The sequence below is a fragment of the Mesoplodon bidens genome (assembly GCF_964165515.1).
Source record: "Mesoplodon bidens genome assembly, chromosome: 9".
Taxonomy (NCBI): Eukaryota; Metazoa; Chordata; class Mammalia; order Artiodactyla; family Ziphiidae; genus Mesoplodon; species Mesoplodon bidens.
Genome location: NC_138166.1, coordinates 11,248,650 through 11,273,275, shown reverse-complemented (window position 1 = coordinate 11,273,275; position 24,626 = coordinate 11,248,650). Strand labels below are relative to the sequence as shown.

Below are 24,626 nucleotides of genomic sequence, written 5' to 3'. Positions count from 1 at the left end.
TACATTGACATGCTAGGGCTTTTCCATTCAAAAAACATGTATATTTCATGTTTCCTTGGACTTCAAATTTATCTGTAGGATCTTCTTAAAGGACTGTGTTATCCAAGGTTGTTTGGACCCTAAAACAGTAGCAGGCATACAGTTGGCATACAATACATGTTTGCTGAGTTAAAAAATGGAGTGGTGTGTTGGTGGTAAATGTCAAACATCCAGCTTTAGGGGTGGCAGGGGAAGCACTTGCTGATTTCTGTAATGTTAATACATCCACCGTGACTGATTTCAAGCTATCAGCATGACCTCTCTGAATCCAGAGGGGGAAGAGAAGTGCACATTAACTCCTGTGAGCCTGGGCAAGCCAGCCCCAGCATACAGAGATTTTGGCCAATGCAAAAGACATGCTTATGACCACTGATACTATCTACGAGAAATAATAAACTACAAGAAATAATTAGTTGGCCATTAGTCAGGCCAACAAGGAGAATTTTGCTATCAGTTGGAAATAACCAACATTCAAATCAACAATTTCTTACCACTTTTTACTTTTTTTTTAAACTTACTCCTGCTTGAAAAGGGCACTGGGGCAAAGCGGATGTCTTAGTTTCCAAAATTATATCCAAGCAATTATCTTTCTTATATAAGCAATCCCCACTCTGTGGGCTGCGCTCCAAATGTTTCATTTGGAACCTAATATATTCTTCCACTTAAATGTAACATCAAGGGTGATTAGGTTGCAGGACAACCCACAAAAGCCTATAGATCCCACAATGTACCTGAAGTCTGATATCAATGCAGTGGTATTATTTTGGGAAATGCATCCTCAGTTTCAGCCAGAGAAGACAGGATTGTATGCCACCTGGCTGCTCTCCCAGCTATGAGAGACCACTCCCCGCCACCCTGCCATCTGCCAGGAGAGTAAAGACTTCTGGCCTGCACCCTGAGCAGACTCCCAGCTCTAAGCCATACCTGCACTACTGTGACATCAAGAAAACAGCTAGAAGGACAGGGATTCCCCTGGCGGTGGTACTGGTGGTACTGGTGGTACTGGTGGTACTGGCGGTGATGGTGGTAGGGGAGTGAGTAATAGCATTACTGATTACGTGTTTTACATCTTTTCTAGTTTAATCCTTACAATATGTCTATGAGGTCGGTAAGATTATTACCCCCGTTTTAGCGATGAGAAAAGTAAAGTTTAGAGAGGTCAAGTAATTTGGTCAAGATCACACAGCTGGTAAATGGCGAAGCCTCTTGAGAAAGGGTCCTTAACTCCCCATGTAAACTGTGTATCAATAAATAGGAGATCATCTGAGGTCATCCTTCATACAAATAATTTAGAAGCTCAAAGAATGTTGTTCATAAGTTTTGTTCTGGGCCTCAACTTGGTGGATCTAATGAAAGCTTAAACAGACATAGTCAGCGTGATGGGAGCTAAATGTAGGCTTAGGATGTAATATGATGTTCGGAAATGCAGAAGTAGCCTCCAAAATGAAATGGAACAGAAAAAAGAAGAGTTCATGGAAAACCGGTGAAATCCAAATGAGATCTATACTTGAGTTAATAGTATTGTACGGATGCTGATGTCCTAGTTTAACAAAGACAGTGTTCCACAGTTATGTAAGACAGTATCACTGGGAGGAAACCAAGGAGGATACACTGGAACTCTTTGTACCATTTTGCAACTTCTTGTGAGTCTTAAACTATTTGAGAGGATTTAAAAAAAAATTTTTTTTTTTTTTTTTTTTTTTTTTTTTGCGTTATGCGGGCCCCTCACTGTTGTGGCCTCTCCCGTTGCAGAGCACAGGCTCCGGACGCGCAGGCTCAGTGGCCATGGCTCACGGGCCCAGCCGCTCTGCGACATGTGGGATCTTCCCGGACCGGGGCACGAACCCGTGTCCCCCGCATCAGCAGGCGTTCTCTCAACCACTGCACCACCAGGGAAGCCCAAAAAAAAATTTTTTAATGAAGTACTGTAGAGGGGGTACCAAAGCACCAGAGCTATTATCCCAGTCTCCTCCTGCGATCCTTTGTACTGTGGCCATGCTGTTGATGTTTTCTACATTTTCATGTTCTGTAAAATGGATTTAAATGAATGTTTCGAGATGTTTTTAGCATTTTTGCTCTTTTTAGGTTATTGAAGAATGAGGAAAGCTTCTGAGTAGATGAGGCACTGTCACAGATAATTGAGTGTTACCATTTCACAAAGACTAACTTTGAGACTTGAGTTCCACAGAGCCCTGTGTACCTGTTAAATCACAGTTGCAAAGCTAAAACAGGAGTCCGTGTTAGTTCCACTTGACACAAAGACTAATACAATGTTACTACTAGACTGTGTTCTGGTGGGCTTTTTTTTTGCGGTACGCGGGCCTCTCACTGCTGTGGCCTCTCCCGTTGCGGAGCACAGGCTCCGGACGCACAGGCTCCGCGGCCATGGCTCACGGGCCCAGCCGCTCCGCGGCACGTGGGATCTTCCCGGACCAGGGCATGAACCCGTGTCCCCTGCATCGGCAGGCGGACTCCCAACCACTGCGCCACCAGGGAAGCCCTTGTTTTTTTTATTTTAACTCCAAAAATGCAGCTCACCAATAAAGTAACTTGGTGAAAATGAAATGATCAGGTTCCAAACTATGTCTCCCTTATGATTTGCATAAGAACGTTAAGCGCATAATATATATACCTTTAGCTCCTCCCGTATTGACATGCAGAACCAAGAACCTATAGTTCTTTAAAGCTGCAACACAAAATCTGAAAGATTAACCAAAAAAATCTTTCAATAGGAAACCGTATAGGACAGCCTATGGACGTAGGCTGTAGGATATATTTAGTCACGATTTCCCCCTTCTCATTTTAACAAGGCTATTAAGATAATAACAGTGAACACTTACATAGTTCTTAGTACATGCCTGGCACCATTTTTTTTTTTTTTTTTTTTTTTTTTTTTTTTTTTTTTTGCGGTACGCGGGCCTCTCACTGCTGCGGCCTCTCTCGTTGCGGAGCACAGGCTCCGGACGCGCAGGCTCAGCGGCCATGGCTCACAGGCCCAGCCGCTCTGCGGCATGTGGGATCTTCCCGGACCAGGGCACGAACCCGTGTCCCCTGCATCGGCAGGCAGACTCTCAGACACTGCGCCACCAGGGAAGCCCCTGGCACCATTTTTTTAAAAGAGCTTTACATACATTAACTCAGTCCTGAAGACGTCCTCTATGAGGTAGATACCCTGTCCCCATCCTGTCCTTGAGGATACTGAGGCAGAGAATTTAGGTGTTTGGCCCAATATCACATAGTTATTAATAGTCAGTGGTAAAACAGTGTTACAATGAGGCAGTCTGGCTCCAGAGGCCTCTACAGGACACTGCCTCACCATACAACTGCTCAGAAAAGGTGGGCTTCATATATTTCTCCCCTTTAACAGCAACCAAAACTCCTAGTTGAGGCATCTCTAACTTGTCCCTGCTTGACAGAGAAAATGGAGAGAGGGAGTTAGCCCACATTCTGTCCTGGCTACTCATGTCCCCCACTTTCCCTTTTATCCATGGCCTCCCCCAAACACACACACTAACCCTGAGCTATAACTCCCAAGTTGACAGGCAGATTGACAAGTCTATCCAACACCAAAGCCTGAGCCCTTTATGCTAGTGGTCCACAAGTGGAGTGACCATGTATTAAGATGACCTGGGACGTTCCCAGTTTTATGGTTGAAAGCTTCATGGTAATGGACCCCTCATAGTCCTGGGCAAACCAGGACAGTTGGTCACTCTGTGCTCGAGAACCACTCAGGAAGCTGGTAAAAAGCTGTGATGCCTGAGGCAGCCCCCCACCCTTGCACCCTGGCCCCCAAGGCAATTATATCAGACTCTCTGGGGGGTGAAGGGCCAGACACTGTATTTTTTAATGGCTCCCTGGGAGTTTCCAGTGTGTGTCCTGGGTCGATATGAGCTGTGGGATTATACTAAGCACGAGCTGGGAGCTCCGAGGCTCCTGGGATTCCTGATCAACATTTCCCAGATCTTTTAGCTCAGCCCTCATGGGCTGCTGTAACACAGGGTCTCAGTCCCAGCTGTCCACTAGGATCTCCTGGGGAGCCTTTAATTACTAGTAATTTGAGAATATAAAATGGTACAGCTGCTTTGGGAAAACAGTTTGGCAGTTTCTTAAAAAGTTAAACATACACCTCCCCTGTGAACCAGTCATCCCACTCCTTGAGACATTTAACCTAAGAGAAATGAAATCCTCTGTGCACACAAAGATCTGTACATGAATAGTCATAGCAGCTTTATTTGTAATAGCTCTAAACTGAAAGCAACCCAAATGTCCATCCACGGGTGAACAGATAAACAAATTGTGATATATGCATACTGTGGAATCTTACTCAGCAATAAAAAGGAATGAAATATTGATACATGCAACAACATAGGCGAATCCCCCAAAATAATTATGCTGAGTGAAAAACACCAGACCAAAAAATAATTATATATATATATATATATATATATATATATATACTGTATGGTTCTATTTATATAAAATTCTAGAAAATGTAATCTACAGTTACAGATTGCAGGTCTGTGATGCCTGGCAATGGGGGTGGGGCAGAGTTAAGAAGGGGTGAGAGGAAGGAACTAGAAAGGGACACAAGGAAAACTTGGGGGATGATAGATATATTCTTTATCTTGATGACAATGATTTCACGTATATGTACATACTTCAAAGCTTATCCAAGGGCTTCCCTGGTGGCGCAGTGGTTAAGAATCTGTCTGCCAATGCAGGGGACAGGGGTTCGAGCCCTGGTCCGGGAAGATCCCACATGCCGCGGAGCAACTAAGCCCATGTGCCACAACTACTGAGCCTGCACCCTAGAGCCCACGAGCCACAACCACTGAAGCCCACGCGCCTAGAGCCCGTGCTCCACAACGAGAGGCCACTGCAGTGAGAAGCCCGCCCACTGCAATGAAGAGTAGCCCCAGCTCACCGCAACTAGAGAAAGACCGCCCTCAGCAACGAAGACCCAACACAGCCAAAAAACAAAAAAACAAACAAAAAAAACTTGTCCAAGAGTATGCCTTAAATATGTGCAGTTTATTATGTTAATTATACCTCAATAAAGCTGTTCAAATCCACACAACAAAACTACCCATATTCAAGGCCCCATCCCAAAAGATTCAGTCTCCTGGACCTGGACTGGAGCCCAGGCCTCAGTACGTTTTAAGGTACCGTCAGAACTTTCAAAGGTGGTTCAAATGTGCAATCCTGATTGAAAACCCCCGCAGTGATGCCTGCCACCTGCAGTTACTGCCCCAAACCACTGAAAGGATTAGTAGTAATAAGGAGATGGAGGACAGAGTCGAAGCAGTGAGGATGATGACGTCAGTGATGATGAGGAATGAAGGCCAAGTTGGCTTATTAAGAGGTGGCATTGACAGAGAATAGCTGACTCCACTAGGGGGCATCTGGACACTTCTCTTCAGCACGAGTCCAGGGGAACTGGAGATTCCGGGCCAGAGCTGCCTGAGGTATGTTGAGGGAGCTCTGAGCAGACAAATGCAACAAATGCTTGTTGAAACAGAAAACAGTCAGCAACTTGGGAAGATGTCAGCAGGCCAGGTGTCACTTGAAGTTCTAGTGTCATTTGAGGTTCAAAGAGCAGAGCTCTTTTATTCAGAGACTGAGTAACTCCTGGAGAGTAAGTAAATGAAGTTCTCAAGGAGATCAAATGTCTTGAGCTTCATGCGCAGAGAAGAAACTCTGTGTCCAGGGCACCAACATGCAGTCCTGAGTAGATTTTTTTAATGTATTAAGTACACATAAGGTATAAAGAATCATAATCCAGGGCTTCCCTGGTGGCACAGTGGTTAAGAATCGCCTGCTAATGCAGGGGACATGGGTTTGAGCCCTGGTCCGGGAAGATCCCACATGGCGCGGAGCAACTAAGCTCGTGGGCCACAACTACTGAGCCCGCATGCCACAACTACTGAAGCCTGCATGCCTAGAGCCTGTGCTCCGCAACAAGAGAAGCCACTGCAATAAGCCCGCGCGCCACAACGAAGAGAAGCCCCGGCTCACCGCAACTAGAGAAAGCCCACGAGCAGCAACAAAGACCCAACACAGCCAAAAATAAATAAATCAATTAAAAAGAAATCATAATCCAATGAGCACCTGTGTACCCACGACTCAGGTAAAGAAAATCTTATTACCTTTACCCCTGGTGTCCCCAGGATATTCTTCCACAAACCCATTCCCTTTCCTCTCACCTCCAAGGCAAATACTGTGCTGAATTTTGTATCATTCCCTTGCATTTCTTAGTAGATCTCCTACACAGGCTTGAATCTGTAAACAATACATTGCTTCATTCTGTATGTTTTTTAACTTTATATAAATTGATTCATACAGTATATATTCTTGAGACAATATTATGTTTTTAAGAGTCACCCATATTGTTGCAAGTAGCTACAATCCATGGTTGCAAAGCTTTATATTTATATATTTATATTGCATTATGAATATATCACAGTTTTTTTAAAAATCCATTCTAGTTTTGTTTTGTTTTGTTTTGTTTTTTTGTGGTACACGGGCCTCTCACTATTGTGGCCTCTCCCGGTGCGGAGCACAGGCTCCGGACGCACAGGCTCAGCGGCCATGGCTCACGGGCCCAGCCGCTCCGCGGCATGTGGGATCTTCCTGGATCGGGGAACGAACCCCCCGTGTCCCCTGCATCGGCAGGCGGACTCTCAACCACTGCGCCACCAGGGAAGCCCTCCATTCTAGTTTTGATGACCTTTGGGCTGCTGTGTTTTCTGTCATGCACACTGCTGCTCTGAACATTCTTGTGCGTATCTCCTGGTACAGGTGTACAAGAGTTACTCTAGGCGTGGAATTTCTGAGTCATGGTGTAGAAACATGTTTATGCTACCAAGATAACTCCAAATTGTTTTCCAAGGTGGATGTTCTCCTTTGGAAAGCTCCCATCATCATTGGCTGCTTTGATGCCCTATATCCTTGCCAGCAGTTTAATTTGTTCAACTTCCTAATTTTTACCAGTCTGGTAGATGTAAAATGGCATTTTCTTGTAGTTTTGTCTACAGGATTGCCGGAGAGACTGAGAATATTTTCATATGTTTATTGGCTATTTGTCTTTCCTCTTCTTGAAGTGGCTGTTCTGGGATAACTCTCTGGTGGGGAGTAAGGGCACAGACCTCAGAGCCTGGCCCTCAAGGACAGAAGTCCCAGCCTAGAGTTTAGTTTCTCAGGTACTTCGATGGCTGAGTAGAGGCCCTCCTGGCCACCTGCGTCCCACCTTATTCAGTGGCTCTCCCTCAAAACTAGTCAGGTGGTCTTTGTCTCATTAAGACCAGCTCCACACGGTCTAGTTAAGCAGCAAACACATGTCGGAGCTCAGGATCCACGCACTTCACGACCCCCCAGTCTGGTAGAGAAAACGGTCTCCCTTCCTGCCCCGCTGCCAGCGCCGTGCTTCAGGCTGCTCACACCAAAGATGCTGCTTAGGACTCTCCACTGGACACCCCCGTTATTACACAAGTTCCTTCTGTTATTAGTCTATCCTCATGTGTTATTACCACATGAGACCTTGGGTCAGCAAGTACTGAGCTAGGTGCTAGAGACAGAAACAGGAAAAGACCATCAGGCCCGAAACTCAGCCCAGACAGCGGACGGCGCCCTCCGCCCGCAAGGAGCTCTGCACGGGTTTCCCTCCTGCCTCCGCGTAGGCCCCACCCCACATCTCCCAGACTGCCTCCTTCGCGAGGAGGTGCAGGATTTGGCGCCCAGGTCTCAGCCTGTGGGACGCGCATCACGTAACCGCGTCGGGCGGAAGGGGCGGAGCCGAACGGCCGTGACGCTGCCTGGTCGCCTAGCAACGTCCCAATTCGGAGCGATGGAGGCCAACAGCAGCAGGGAGCTCGAAGCCAGGAATTATTTGGAAAAACATCGGATTATGGAGTTGCTGACCTATCTCACCAGCGCCCTCCTCTTTTCCCGTCCTGGTAAGTGTCTTGCCTACCACTCGGCTTTCTGTCCCACACCGAGCGGTCCCCAGAAATTCCCGGTGTAGCCATCCCTCCCCGCCCGCGTCCCGGGGGGCCAGCTTCCTTCCCGGCTACCACTCCCAGCCCCTCCGCGTACACTCTCCTGCCTCTCGGCTACTCGAGCCCTTCTGCTGCTAGTTAACGCTGTGGCCTTCAAATTAAGCAAGACTTAGTGAACGGCCTCTTTGTGCCTGCCACTAGCTGAGTGTGGCGGGACTCTCGCCGGTGGAGGGCTCTCGCCGGTGGGAGAGAGGCTCCGGGGTCCGGCAACCTGGCTCCGGGCTCCACCCCTTACTACTTTGTGATAGTGGGCAAGAGTCTGAACTTCGGTCTCCTCTTCTGGAAAATGGGGATTATAATAATACCGATCTCATGGCAACGTGGGGAAGATAAAATAAATAATGTATAAATCATCCTTATGCCTGGTAAGCAACAGATGTTTCCAGTGTTATCCCTGCCCTCAAAGAGTTTGTAAGCTGGTAAAAACAACTGATAGGGTAAAAGGAAGGATATTCTTGAGGAGATAGATTTTCCTGACATGTTTTCTATGTCTGATTCCCTTGCAAAGTTTGGATCGTTTCATAATTTTTGTGTGGTCTGTAAATGTAAAAGTTATGTTAAGGGGAAAGTGACTCGATGTGCTTCTCCCCAGGGTGCAGAATTGTAATTTACTAGTCTCATATGGAGTGTCCAAAATGCCCAAATTGTCCATTTGCCTCTGGGTAAGGAAATATGAAAACCAAATATTCCAGTTTTGCCAAAAGCCACCCAACTAATATGATCCTGTATAAGGCGATCAAGTTCTCTCTAGTTGTTTTAAAATGATAAACCAGCAAAACTCTGCAACAATTAAAAATAAATAGAAAATCAAAAAAACAAAGTACAAAGGAATGCACTTTTTTACTGCACTGGGAAAAAGTTGCTGTCAAACTAATTTTTAAAAACCTACTTTTTGAGGGCTTCCCTGGTGGTGCAGTGGTTGAGAGTCCGCCTGCCGATGCAGGGGACATGGGTTCGTGCCCCGGTCTGGGAAGATCCCACATGCCGCGGAGCGGCTGGGCCCGTGAGCCATTGCCGCTGAGCCTGCGCGTCCGGAGCCTGTGCTCCACAACGGGAGAGGCCACAACAGTGAGAGGCCACGTACCGAAAAAAAAAACAAAACTACTTTTTGAAAAAGTGACTAATTACCATCTCTTGCTGGTCTCTGGTACTGTGGTGGTGAAAATAGTCTTTTGCTGTTAGATGCAGACATATATGTATATGTGTGTGTGTCAAAACTTCAGAAATAGCAGAGGTAAAACCAGTGAATCACCAAAGTAGTAATCAGTAAAGTTTATTTTGCACACACCAAAAAGAGAGTTTGAAAACCAGGAGCACTCAAACCAAAACAAGGAATGAGGCTCAGGGGTATATTGTTATGAAGCAGCTTATATGGCGAGAAGATAGTGACTGTTTATTCTTCACAGTAGTTGGTTATAATATTATCATCATCTTAAATGATAGGGAATTGGTTACTTCATATCAACCTTGGGAAACGGTTTAAATTTTGCTTATTTACAGAGGCAGAAGCAAGAAATGACCCAGGTCAAGTGAGTCTTGCAAAATAAGCTAAACTAAGCTTTGCTTGTGTAACTTAACTGGTTTTGTCTGCCCAGGGAATTTTTCAAGGCTGGTTTCCATTTGGTCTTGATTTTAACAATCCCCCCTACCCCCTCCTGCTTTTGGTCTTTCTCTCCGTGGGTGGAGAGTATGAGCAACCAGTATAGCATTATTCCCGGCTACCACTGTTGATGTAGTCAGGCTGAAGAATCGCATATACACTGTTTGCATTGGTTGAGTCCTTAGGCAGGAGAGCCGTGTAGTCACTATCTTAATTCTTTATATGGTTATTGTTGATTTTGTCCAGTTGTGTGATCCTGACGGATGCCATTTGGCATGCGAGTGGCTGGAGACAGGCATTTAAAACCCTCGAGAGTATACAACACACTAGAAAGGTTAATATGATAACTATAAGGAAAATAATAACCAAGGATTGAAAAATTGTCCAGAGCAGAGATTCCCAGGACCCAAGATTTAACCAGTTAAATAACTCAAATGGGTTATAACCAGCAGTTTTTAAGTTTTACCTTTCTAAGTGAACCGACAATTTTTTTGGATTAATGTGCCATTAGGTTTCAGTTTTTAAAGGTTATTTACATAGGCACAACCTGGTGTGTTAGCAATCGTGTATCCTCATGATTCCTCAAGACAGAAGGAAGGGAGGATGTTGTATTTTAGGAGACCGTGCTGCTTCCATTTAGGTGAACTTCCACCTAAATGAGGTGTCTGTGTGCTGTGAGCAATCAGGTAATTTAACAAGAGGCATTTCTAGGGAAACAAAACAAAAACAAAGGCTAATAGTTTGAGCAAATTATAAATTCAGTTTCTGACTTTGGAGAGCAGCCATTCGAGAAAATTTGTAGATTTGAGTTTGAAGCATCTCCAGATGGTGGAATGAGGATGGCAGTGACAGTCTAATGGATTTTCCTTGCAGTTTGAATGTGCCTGGCGAGCTTCTGAGTGGCCATGTAAAAACAAGCATGCAGATTGCCCGCTCATGAGCTGTTGTGATTTCTCTGAGGTTTATGTCAAGTTGTCCAGCTTTAACTTGTATGGCTTTGGGAAAAGGGCACTTGAGTTTCATTGTGATTTGGAGTCAAAAGAGTGGGAGAAAATTGGAAATATTAGTTTGGAGAGTTCTAGTCAAATACTGGAAGAAACTAGAAGAATTCAGGATCCAGTCCAGTTTACAGATAGAAAACAAAACTTCAAAGAGGGTTAACAATACTAAAATCTGATATCTACAAACGTGTATTACTAAAACATAATTTTTCTTTCTATAATCATCCCGAGTGTTATAAACGATAACCAGTAAGAGAAATTTGTTTGCAAATTAAGTCTAGTTTCAATAAACTTGATCTGATTATTTGCGTAACTGCATTAAGAACAGTGATTGTATCGACTCTTTTTTTTTTCTATTTCAAATGCTTGAACCACACATTTTTATTTCAGATTGAACCAGGAAATACATGAGTTTAGTTTGTTTTTGAATTTTATTTTTTTATACAACAGGTTCTTATTAGTCATCAATTTTATACACATCAGTGTATACATGTCAATCCCAATCACCCAATTCATCACACCACCACCACCACCACCCCGCTGCTTTCCCCGCTTGGTGTCCATACGTTTGTTCTCTACCTCTGTGTCTCAATTTCTGCCCTGCAAACTGGTTCATCTGTACCATTTTTCTAGGTTCCACATATATGCGTTAATATACGATATTTTTTTCTCTTTCTGACTTACTTCACTCTGTATGACAGTCTCTAGGTCCATCCACGTCTCAACAAATGACCCAGTTTCATTCCTTTTTATGGCTGAGGAATATTCCATTGTATATACGTACCACATCTTCTTTACCCATTCGTCTGTCGATGGGCGTTTAGGTTGCTTCCATGACCTGGCTATTGTAAATAGTGCTGCAGTGAACACTGGGGTGCATGTGTCTTTTTGAATTATGGTTTTCTCTGGGTATATGCCCAGTAGTGGGATTGCTGGATCATATGGTAATTCTATTTTTATTTTTTTAAGGAACCTCCATACTGTTCTCCATAGTGGCTGTATCAATTAACATTCCCACCAACAGTGCAAGAGGGTTCCCTTTTCTCCACACTCTCTCCAGCATTTGTTGTTTGTAGATTTTCTGATGATGCCCATTTTAATTGGTGTGAGGTGATACCTCCTTGTACTTTTGATTTACATTTCTCTAATAATTAGTGATGTTGAGCAGCTTTTCATGTGCTTCTTGGCCATTTGTATATCTTCTTTGGAGAAATGTCTGTTTAGGTCTTCTGCCCATTTTTGGATTGGGTTGTTTGTTTTTTTAATATTGAGCTGCATGATCTGTTTATATAGTTTGGAGATTAATCCTTTGTACATTGACTCATTTGCAAATATTTTCTCCCATTCTTAGGGTTGTCTTTTTGTCCTGTTTAGAGTTTCCTTTGCTGTGCAAAAGCTTTTAAGGTTCATTAGGTCCCATTTGTTTATTTTTGTTTTTATTTCCATTACGCTAGGAGGTGGATCAAAAAAGATTTTGTGGGCTTCCCTGGTGGCGCAGTGGTTGAGAGTCCGCCTGCCGATGCAGGGGACACAGGTTCGCGCCCCGGTCCGGGAGGATCCCACGTGCCATGGAGCGGCTGGGCCCTTGAGCCAAGGCCGCTGAGCCTGCGCGTCCGGAGCCTGTGCTCCGCAACGGGAGAGGCCACAACAGTGAGAGGCCTGCATACCACCACCAAAAAAAAAAAAAAAAAGATTTTGCTGTGATTTATGTCAAAGAGTGTTCTTCCTATGTTTTCCTCTAAGAGTCTTATAGTGTCCGGTCTTACATTTAGGTCTCGAATCCATTTTGAGTTTATTTTTGTGTATGGTGTTAGGGAATGTTCTAATTTCATTCTTTTACATGTAGCTGTCCAGTTTTCCCAGCACCACTTATTGAAGAGACTGTCGTTTCTCCATTGTATATCCTTGCCTCCTTTGTCAAAGGTTAGTTGACCATAGGTGCGTGGGTTTATCTCTGGGCTTTCTATCTTGTTCCACTGATCTACATTTCTGTTTTTGTGCCAGTACCATATTGTCTTGATTACTGTAGCTTCGTAGTATAGTCTGAAGTCAAGGAGTCTTGATTCCTCCAGCTCCATTTTTTTCCCTCAAGACTACTTTGGCTATTCGGGGTCTCTTGTGTCTCCATACAAATTTTAAGATTTTTTGCTCTAGTTCTGTAAAAAAATGCCATTGGTAATTTGATAGGGATTTCATTGAATCTGTAGATTGCTTTGGGTACTAGAGTCATTTTCACAATGATGATTCTTCCAATCCAAGAACATGGTATATCTCTCCATCTGTTGGTATCGTCTTTAATTTCTTTCATCAGTGTCTCATAGTTTTCTGCATACAGGTCTTTTGTCTCCCTAGGTAGGTTTATTCCTAGGTATTTTATTCTTTTTGTTGCAGTGGTAAATGGGAGTGTTTCCTTAATTTCTCTTTCAGATTTTTCATCATTAGTGTATAGGAATGCAAGAGAATTCTGTGCATTAATTTTGTATCCTGCAACATTACCATATTCATTGATTAGCTCTAGTTGTTTCCTGGTGGCATCTTTAGGATACTCTATGTATAGTATCATGTCATCTGCAAACAGTGACAGTTTTACTTCTTCTTTTCCAATTTGTATTCCTTTTATATCTTTTTCTTCTCTGATTGCCGTGGCTAGGACTTCCAAAACTATGTTGAATAATAGTGGTGAGAGTGGACATTCTTGTCGTGTTCCTGATCTTGGAGGAAATGCTTTCAGTTTTTCACCGTTGAGAATAATGTTTGCTGTGGGTTTGTCGTATACGGTCTTTTTTATGTTGAGGTAGGTTCCCTCTATGCCCACTTTCTGGAGAGTTTTCCTCATAAATTGGTGTTGAATTTTGTCAAAAGCTTTTTCTGCATCTATTGAGATGATCATATGGTTTTTATTCTTCAATTTGTTAATATGGTATATCACATTGATTGATTTGCATATATTGAAGAATCCTTGCATTCCTGGGATAAATCCCACTTGATCATGGTGTATGATCCTTTTAATGTGTTGTTGGATTCTGTTTGCTAGTATTTTGTTGAGGATATTTGCATCTATATTCATCAGTGATATTGGTCTGTAATTTTCTTTTTTTCTAGTATCTTTGTCTGGTTTTGGTATCAGGGTGATGGTGGCCTCATAGAATGAGTTTGGGAGTGTTCCTTCCTCTGCAATTTTTTGGAAGAGTTTGAGAAGGATGGGTGTTAGCTCTTCTCTAAATGTTTGATAGAATTCCCCTGTGAAGCCATCTGGTCCTGGACTGTTGTTTGTTGGAAGATTTTTAATCACAGTTTCAATTTCATTACTTGTGATTGGTCTGTTCATATTTTCTATTTCTTCCTGGTTCAGTCTAGGAAGGTTATACCTTTCTAAGAATTTGTCCATTTCCTCCAAGTTGTCCATTTTATTGGCATCGAGTTGCTTGTAGTAGTCTCTTAGGATGCTTTGTATTTCTGTGGTGTCTGTTGTAACTTCTCCTTTTTCATTTCTAATTTTATTGATTTGAGTTAGATTGTTTACTTGAGATTTTTCTTGTTTCTTGAGGTAGGCTTGTATAGCTATAAACTTCCCTCTTAGAACTGCTTTTGCTGCATCCCATACGTTTTGGATCATCGTGTTTTCATTGTCATTTTTCTCAGGTATTTTTTGGTTTCCTCTTTGATTTCTTCAGTGGTCTCTTGGTTATTTAGTAACGTATTGTTTAGCCTCCATGTGTTTGTGGTTTTTACATTTTTTTCCCTGTTATTCATTTCTAATCTCATAGCGTTGTGGTCAGAAGAGATGCTTGATATGATTTCAATTTTCTTAAATTTCCTGAGGCTTGATTTGTGACCCAAGATGTGATCTATCCTGGAGAATGTTCCATGTGCACCTGAGAAGAAAGTGTAATCTGCTGTTTTGGGATGGAATGTCCTATAAATATCAATTAAATCTATCTGGTCTACTGTGTCATTTAAAGCTTCTGTTTCCTTATTTATTTTCATTTTGGATGATCTGTCCATTGGTGTAAGTGAGGTGTTCAAGTCCCCCACTATTACTGTGTTACTGTTGATTTCCTCTTTTACAGCTGTTAGCAGTTGCCTTATGTATTGAGGTGCTCCTATGTTGGATGCATATATATTTATAATTGTGATATCTTCTTCTTGGATTGATCCCTGGATCATTATGTTGTGTCCTTCCTTGTCTCTTGTAATGTTCTTTATTTTAAAGTCTCAACATTCTTTATTTTAAAGTCTATTTAATCTGATATGAGTATTGCTACTCCAGATTTCTCTTGATTTCCATTTGCACGGAATATCATTTTCCATCCCCTCACTTTCAGTCTGTATGTGTACCTAGGTCTGAAGGGGGTCTCTTGTAGACAGCGTATATATGGGTCTTGTTTTTGTATCCATTCAGCGAGCCTGTGTCTTTTGGTCAGAGCACTTAATCCATTCACATTTAAGGTAATTATCGATATGTATGTTCCTATGGCCATTTTCTTAATTGTTTTGGGTTTGTTTTTGTAGGTCCTTTTCTTCTCTTGTGTTTCCCACTTAGAGAAGTTCCTTTAGCATTTGTTGTAGAGCTGGTTTGGTGGTGCTGAATTCTCTTAGCTTTTGCTTGTCTGTAAAGTTTTTTGACTTCTCCATCGAATCTGAATGAGATCCTTGCTGGGTAGAGTAATCTTGGTTGTAGGTTCTTCCCTTTCATCACTGTAAGTATGTCATGCCACTCCCTTCTGGCTTGTAGAGTTTCTGCTGAGAAATCAGCTGTTAACTGTATGGGAGTTCCCTTGTATGTTATTTGTCATTTTTCCCTTGCTGCTTTCAGTAATTTTTCTTTGTCTTTAATTTTTGCCAATTTGATTACTGTGTGTCTTGGTGTGTTTCTCCTTGGGTTTATCCTGTGTGGGACTCTCTGTGCTTCCTGGACTTGGGTGGCTATTTCCTTTCCAATGTTAGGGAAGTTTTTGACTCTAATCTCTTCAGATATTTTCTCAGGTCCTTTCTCTCTCTTTTCTCCTTCTGGGACCCCTATAATGTGAATGTTGTTACGTTTAATATTGTCCCAGAAGTCTCTTAGGCTGTCTTCATTTCTTTTCATTCTTTTTTCTTTATTCTGTTCTGTTCCGCAGCAGTGAATTCCACCATTCTGTCTTCCAGGTCACTTATCTGTTCTTCTGCCTCAGTTATTCTGCTATTGATTATTTCTACTGTAGTTTTCATTTCAGTTATTGTATTGTTCATCTCTCTTTGTTTGTTCTTTAATTCTTCTAGGTCTTTGTTAAACATTTCTTGCATCTTCTCGATCTTTGCCTCCATTTTTTCCCCCCCGAGGTCCTGGATCATCTTCACTATCATTATTCTGAATTCTTTCTCTGGAAGGTTGCCTATCTCCACTTCATTTAGTTGTTTTTCTGGGGTTTTATCTTGTTCCTTCATCTGGTACATAGCCCTCTGCCTTTTCATCTTGTCTGTCTTTCTTTGAATGTGGTTTTTGTTCCACAGGCTGCAGGATTGTCGTTCTTCTTACTTCTGCTGTCTGCCCTCTGGTAGATGAGGTTATCTAAGAGGCTTGTATGGACTCTTTTAAATCTGCTTTGCTGGAGCTTTTCATAAGGAATCTCAGATTAGACCTTTAAAGTCTCTTTAGGCTAAGAAGCCAAGCCAAGGACTTGTCCATTGTTTCCATTGTGCAAATATATATATTGTCATGAAAAATAAGAATATTTAGTAAGAGTTTCAAAATTCTGGAGGAATCAGGTAGGGAGAAAAAGATAAATGTTTCAACCTTTGTTGCAAATACATACTTCACCAAATTGCAATAAGTTATAGACAGCTTAAAAGAGAGGAGAAAAGAGGCCTCTTTAAATCTGGAAAACAAAACATTAAAGAACCAGCAATGTTTTAAATTAAATCATAAAAATTAAAATCAGTTCATTCAGTCTTACATAATTAATTCGTATTTTGCTTGATCTTGGTAGGCAGCTTTATGAATCAGTTTTCCACTAGAGTTCTAGAAATTCTTACCCAGTTCAATAATATGATTTTATAATTATCAGAAACCTTTACTTTTCAGAGTCTTTTCCATGAATCTTCTTGAAGATGAAGCACTTTTTAGGAGCATTTTTGCAAAAGCATCACAGTAAAACAATAACTGTGAGTGGCAAAAGACCTAAAAATAGTCATGGTTAAAGACCTGGTAAGTGTTCACATACACACACCAAAAATGATGCAATTGACAAGGAAATTTGGTTACTTTTATGATATATAATGTTTTAAGATAATACCTGGAATTATGACTGATAACATTATGCCAGGATATAGATTTTTAAGAATTTCATATAATTTCTGAATTACTTATTTTAATGATATATATCCCTTATAAATATGACCTAAGAAGGTTAAATATTGCTTTTTATTTGACGATGTTTCCCATGCAGTCTAATATATCAAATAAGCCTAAGTAATATTTCTCTTTTAGCTTCATTCAGAATTTGATTTGGGAAGTTTTTTTAAAATGTCAAAACATTGAAAATATGTGATCAAATAGAATCACAGGTCACTGTGAAACAATACTTAGTTATCCATTCAACCAAAGTGACAAAAGATTTCAAAGGCAAATACAGAAAGTTATATAGTTTTAAAAAACCAACCAAACAAAAATTAGCTCTTTTAATTCTATAAGAGTCGGATTTTTTTTTCTACAGTCAAAGACCTGATAATGACAATGTGAAGCACAGTAAATTATTTTCATAAGACGTACATCTATTTTAAATTTTTGGCTGTGTTGGGTCTTCATTGCTGCTTACAGGCTTTCTCTAGTTGCGGCGAGCGGAGGCTACTCTTCGTTGTCTTGCATGGGCTTCTCATTGCAGTGGCTTCTCTTGTTGCGGAGCGCAGGCTCTAGGCCTGCGGGCTTCAGTAGTTGTGGCACACGGGCTCAGTAGTTGTGGCTCGTGTGCTCTAGAGCCAGGCTCAGTAGTTGTGGTGCACGGGCTTAGTTGATCCGAGGCACATGGGATCTTCACAGACCAGGGCTCCAACCCATGTCCCTTGCATTGCCAGGCAGATTATTTAAAACTGCGCCACCAGGAAAGCCCAAGACGTACATTTTTGTTTCCTAGGCGGATTACATCAAAGGTAAAGAAAAACCTTTGTTCACCATTTCTTTTTTTTTAAGATTTTATTTATTATTTATTTATTTATTTTTGGCTGCGACGGGTCTTAGTTGTGGCACGTGGGATCTTCATTGTGGCACATGGGCTTCTCTCTAGTTGTGGCATGTGGGTTTTTTCTCTCTAGTTGTGGCACGCAGGCTCCAGAGCCTGTGAAATTGTGAAATTGTGAAAAAGGAAAAGAAATTCATTTGAGTTTTGCTGTTGCGGTTCAGACTGAAAAGGTTACAGCCACAGTGCTTAAGTGCTTAGTTAAGATGGAAAAGGCATTAAATTTGTACAGTAAGGTATTTTGAGAGAGACCACATTCATATAACTTTTATTATGGTAGATCATTATAATTGATTTTATTATTAGTTGTTAATTTCTTACTATGCCTAATTTATAAATTAAACTTTATCATGTGGTTTCAGGCATTACAGAGGGTATTGGAATGTATTCTCCATGGATAAGGGGGAACTACCATATATCCATTTTTTTTTTAAGTAACTTTTCTTTTATTTATCTACTTATTTTTTAAAAGGTTTTTTTGGGGCTTCCCTGGTGGCGTAGTGGTTGAGAGTCTGGCTGCCGATGCAGGGGACATGGGTTCGTGCCCCGGTCCGGGAAGATCCCACATGCTGCAGAGCGGCTGGGCCCGTGAGCCATGGCCGCTGAGCCTGCGCGTCCGGAGCCTGTGCTCCGCAACGGGAGAGGCCGCAGCAGTGAGAGGCCCGCGTACCGCAAAAAAAAAAAAAAAGGTTTTTTTGTTTCTGTTTTTGTTTGGCTGTGTTGGGTCTTCGTTGCTGCACACTGGCTTTCTCTAGTTGTGGTGAGCAGGGGCTACTGTTGGTTGCGGTGCACGGGCTTCTCATTGCAGTGGCTTCTCTTGTTGCGGAGCACAGGCTCTAGGCATGTGGGTTTCAGTAGCTGTGGCGCGCGAGCTCAGTAGTTGTGGCTCGTGGGCTCTAGAGCATGGGCTCTAGAGCGCAGGCTCAGTAGTTGTGGCTCACAGGCTTAGTTGCTCATGGCATGTGGGATCTTCCTGGACCAGGGCTTAAACCCATGTCCCCTGCATTGGCAGGTGGATTCTTAACCACTGCACCACCAGGGAAGTCCCTGTATATCCACTTCTAATATGTTCCATATTACTCACTACTGTATGATTGATGCTCAAGAAGAAACACCATCTTTATCTTGGGTCTTTGCAAAGCTTCTGGCATTATGATATGTATCTCAGTCTGAAAACCTTGGAATTGTAAGGGAGTAATGGAAAATAAGACTTCACAGCGTGGTTGGGCTATTACTGTTGTAAGAACACGTCCACAGTCCCACATCCTTGATCCCTAAATTCTAGAAGCTCTGAAACCCAACAGATTTTCATAACTCATTTAACAGCCAAATTTGACATAATCTGAAGTCATTTGGTAGGAAAATCTGGGCTTTTCTAGGGTATATTGGGAAATATAGCCCCTGGCCGGGCAGCCCTTCCCAGTGGCAATTCTATGCTGTGGAAGGAGGGAGTATATATTTTTAGGGGATGACTTTAAAGAAGTCAGAAGTTTTTTTAAGGAGGCAGTTGTGTGGCAGTGGTGGGGATCAGATGACTTTGAGAGCTACTGAGGAGAAAGACTCCGGAGAGATTGTCATGACTGACTAGGTTTGGGTGTCGCAGGTGCTTCCCAGGTCTGAGTTAGTTGAGTGTGGTAGAATCTCGGAGCTGTGGAAGCACACTGACTGGGTTCATACTGGCTGTGTGGCCTTGAGCAAGTGACTGTCGTGAGGAGAAAATCAAGTAAGCCAAAGAAAATGTTTATCATAGTACCAGGCACATAGTAAGGGCTCAATAAATACTAGCTATTAGTATTACAACTTTGAACTTGAAGTATGTCTCCCTTGAAGAACTGATGGTCATTGTCAGCGGACATTTGTGTAACTTAAGTGGTTAGTGCCATTTGGCTCTTCCCTTCATGTTTTAAAAAATTTATATCTTTATTATATATACTTACGTTGTAAGCATTTTCAAAACATTTTTAGAAGCGGGTGGAATATAAATTATCAATTCCAAATATAGACATTATAGCACCTCATGCAGTCTGAAGGATATACAGCAACAAATCTTCATCAAAGTAACATACCAAGTTCCATTAGCATTATTTACGTATTCTAGCCTTAAAAAGAAATGTAGTGAGTTGAAATCAAATTTGGACATTTTTCTCCTTCTAAGTTTGTTATATAGTTCAGAAAGAAATGACAGAAAACTACATACATGATGTGATTGCCTTAGTAACCTATTTGCTGCTATAATGTATTAAAAGTTGCAAAAAAAAAAAGCACTATATTAGATTAAAAGTCTGCCTACTTCTAGTTTCAACACATAAATTCCAAGGAGTGAAATACACGGAGGAGAAACCTATATGATTAAGAGAGACTTAAAAACATAACCTATCACAATGTGTGGACTCTGTTTGATTACTGATTTTTCAAGAGTGTTTACAATTTATGACATTTGTCAGACAACCGGAAATTTGAATGATGCCTGGCTATTTGAGAACATTAAGAATTTTGTTAGATGTGTAAATTGTATCACAATAACAGTATTGTGGTAACATAAAAAAGAAAAAGGAGTCCCCTCTTCAACAAATGTTGTTGGGGAGACTGAATAACCTCATGCAGAAAAAGAAAACTGGACCCCTGTCTAACACCATTCACAAAAATTAACTCGAAATGGATTAAAGACTTAAACATAAGACCTGATACTGTGAAATTCCTAGAAGAAAACACAGGGAAGAAGCTCCTTGGCATTTGTCTTGTCAATGCTTTTTGGATATGACCCCAAAAGCACAAACAACAAAAGCAAATATCAACAAGTGAGACCAAATTAAACTTTAAAACTTCTGCACAGCAAAAGAAACAGTCAACAAAATGAAAAGGCAGTCTGTGGAATGGGAAAAAAATATTTGCAAATCATATATATGATAAGGGGCTAGGATCCAAAATAAATGAAGAACCCATATAACTCAATGACAAAAAAACAATTTGATTAAAAATGAGCAGAGGAACTAAATAGATATTTTTCCTAAGAAGACATCCAAATGGCAACACGTACGTGAAAAGATGCTCTATATCACAAATCATTGGGAATGCAAATTAAAACCACAGTGAGATATCAAGTTACACCTGTTAGAACAGCTGTCATGGGTGGACCTTGAGGACACTGTGATAAGTCAAATAAGTCAAAGAGAGAAAGACAGATACTGTGTGATATCACTTACATGTGGAATCTAAAAAAGCCAAACTCCTAAAAACAGAGTAGAATGCTGGTTACCAGAGGCTGGGGGATGCGGGATAGGCGAGATGTTGTTTAAGGGTACAAACTTGCAACTAGTAGATAACTAAGTCCTGGAGATCTAATGCACAGCATAGTGATTACAGAGAGCAATGCTGTATTGTAAACATCAAACTTGCTAAGAGACTAGATCTTAATTGTTACCACTGCAAAAAAGCCATGATCATTACGTGATGTGATGGAACTATCAGCTAGCACTGCAGTGGCAATCGTACTGCAGTATAAAGGTACCATACCAACATACTGCACACCTTAAACTTACACAATTTTATGTCAGTTATAGCTCAACAAAAAAGAGAAAAGGGGGTCCTTATCTTTTAGAGATGCACACTGAAACATTCAGTAATGAGATGTGATTGCTGTGATTTACTTCAGAATAATACAGGAAGAGGGGACCTAGGTGGGATCATGGTGAAATAAGACGAGCCACAAAATTGAACAGTTGAAGTTGGTGATGAGTTCATTATACTTTTCTGTCTACTTTTATTATATGTATGGAATTCTCAGTGACAGAGTTTTTAAAAGACTTTTAACACACACACACACACACACACACACACACTCTCTCTCTCTCTCTCTCTCTCTCTCTCTCTCTCTCTCTCTCCTACTAAATCCTAGGATTGAAGTACCGTGATGGAGCAGATGGAACATTCCTCATTTAAGCCATGCCATTTTTACTTCTTTTGGCTTCTTTTATTATCACAACTAACCTGCATTATTTCTGAAAAGTGGATTGATCTTGACTTTTCATTTCTCACATTGTTTGATGAAAGATAGCCTGTTTATCCAAAATACTGCCCTTATGTTAGGAATGAACATTTATGCTTCCTAGTTGGAGGACTATATTAATCTAAGTGTTTGTTTTTTAAAACCTATTTTTTCCTTCTTTTAGCTGGCCTTTTTTCCTGCATCACGCTGTTCCATTTTGAGGGTTTTCAACTCTGTCTATAAATTAAGAGTCACCTGAGGAGCTTTTTTGAAAAATGCGTAGATCCCGTCTCTGGACATTTTTATTCAGTCATCCGGAGTAGGGCACTTTTGTATGTAATTATTTAATTGTTTATTGTCTTGCCTTTCCTGCAAGCAAGGCCTATATTCCCAGTGCCTTGTACGGTTCTTCAAATATAGGTATTTAATAATTGTTACATGACTATTTCCATTTGTGACATATTTTAATTTCATATCAGAAGGAATTGGAACTATTCTTTTACAGAAAAACCAAGAGAGTTTTTAATATCTTTATTGGAACGGCTGAGAATTGCCAAAGTATCAGGCGTGGCTTTCCCTTTCTTTATGGATAACTCTAACGTTGCGGCCATGTTTCAGATGCTGGACTCCTCGAATAAAGGATCAATATCATTTATACAGTATAAAGAAGGTCAGTATCTTCTACAAATTGAAGTAATAATTTGTCGTCATTCCGTAAATTTCCCTAGCTGAAACTAATTCTCACTTTGTAAATTTTCCTTTCTTCTTATACTCATAGCCCTAAAAACCCTGGGTCTGTGTACTGCAGATGAAGTTTTAAAAGATGATGGACATGGAATAACTTGTGAAAAATTCATGCGTGAAGTGTAAGTTTATTTTTAAATGACTAATATTTAAATAACATGGAATGATTTTGAAGTACAATTAATACATTTTAAAACAAAGGTTCCTACCTTCTGATAGAAACATTTCATTCCCCTGAAACTTTCAGCTGACTAGAAAGTGAAGACAGGCAGGGCTGACAGTACTCTCTAAGCCTGGGGGGAGGGGAGGGAGAGGATGCTGGGGTTAGGAGGATCCAGAGGCAGCTTCCTTCTTTTCTCACTGGGAAACCCCAGCAATTCTCAAAGAATGAGGTAGAGAAGCCCCGATCTGCTAGAAAAACTAACAGAAAAGCTTTAAGCTCAATATACTAGTTGGAAAATCTCTGTATATAGAGTAATAAAATTTCTCTCAAAATACTTCCTAAAAATGATTTCGTAAATGTTTATCAATAGTACAGGCTGCATGCCAGCCTGACAATTTCGGATTTGAGGTATTACAGCATGAAAAGCACTAACTAAATGCTAAGTCAGGAAAAAAAAAAAAAAAACCCGAGGGAATAAAACTTGATAGTTCTGGAAGCCTCTAGCTAATCTAGCTCAGTTTGTTTAAAAGTTTTATTTAACATAATGCAAGGCCAAGGAGAAGTTAGAAGACAAAGGAAAGTAAGATTCTCATCTCATCATTAGTTACATAAATATTCAACAAAAACTGGTTAATTACATCCCCTACCCCAGAGAATGACGGTAGCACAATGCTCTAGCTGAAATGTTTCGTCCACAAAGCAAGGGTTGCCCACTGTCACATGGGATGGAACGAGGAAGTATTCTGAATGGGAAGACATTTGTAGAAAACGAGAGCAATCCTATTTCAGTCACTATCTCATAGTATGTTTTCTTACGGGAAATATAGTGAATTTCCAAACTAGATACAGGAACTTCAATTATAAACATATTTTATTTTATTTTTTAACATCTTTACTGGAGTATAATTGGTTTACAATGGTGTTAGTTTCTGCTGTATAACAGAGTGAATCAGCTATACGTGTATATATATATCCCCATATCTCCTCCCTCTTGCGTCTCCCTCCCACCCTCCCTATCCCACCCCTCTAGGTGGTCACAAAGCACAGAGCTGATCTCCCTGTGCTATGCAGCTGCTTCCCACTAGCTATTTTACATTTGATCGTGTATGTATGTCCATACCACTCTCTCACTTTGTCCCAGCTTACCCTTCCCCCTCCCCGTGTCCTCAAGTCCATTCTCTACGTCTGAGTCTTTATTCCTGTCCTGTCCCTAGGTTCTTCAGAACCATTTTTTTTTTTTCAGATTCCATATATATGTGTTAGCATACGGTATTTTTCTCTTTCTGACTTACTTCACTCTGTATGACAGACTCTAGGTCTATCCACATGACTACAAATAACTCAATTTTGTTTCTTTTTATGGCTGAGTAATATTCCATTGTATATATGTGCCACATCTTCCTTATCCATTCATCTATCAATGGACACTTAGGTTGCTTCCACTTCCTGGCTATTGTAAATAGAGCTGCAGTGAACATTGTGGTACATTACTCTTTTTGAATTATGGTTTTCTCAGTGTATATGCCCAGTAGTGGGCTTGCTGGGTCGTATGGTAGTTCTGTTTTTAGTTTTTTAAGGAACCTCCATACTGTTCTCCATAGTGACTGTACCAATTTACATTCCCACCAACAGTGCAAGAGGGTTCCCTTTTCTGCACACCCTCTCCAGCATTTATTGTTTGTAGATTTTTTGATGATGGCCATTCTGACCAGTGTGAGGTGATACCTCGTTGTAGTTTTTTTTTTTTTTTGCAGTACGTGGGCCTCTCACTGTTGTGGCTCTCCTGTTGCGGAGCACAGGCTCTGGATGCGCAGGCTCAGTGGCCA

General features: G+C 41.2%; 1 protein-coding gene across 3 annotated transcripts in view; it reads left to right on the top strand.

The window, feature by feature from the left end:
- Positions 1 to 7,849: 7,849 nt before the first annotated feature.
- Positions 7,850 to 24,626, top strand: part of PUS7 (pseudouridine synthase 7) — a 107,490-nt gene continuing 90,713 nt past the window's right edge. For 2 of the 3 annotated variants that reach the window (XM_081244904.1, XM_081244903.1), the window contains exons 1-3: positions 7,859 to 7,991; positions 22,399 to 22,563; positions 22,672 to 22,759. In XM_081244904.1, coding sequence (XP_081101030.1) covers positions 7,883 to 7,991; positions 22,399 to 22,563; positions 22,672 to 22,759 — 362 coding nt within the window. In that variant the 5' untranslated portion in view covers positions 7,859 to 7,882. Of the gene's footprint in view, positions 7,992 to 22,398; positions 22,564 to 22,671; positions 22,760 to 24,626 lie in introns of all 3 variants that reach the window. The other variant, XM_081244902.1, reaches the window with a different exon arrangement.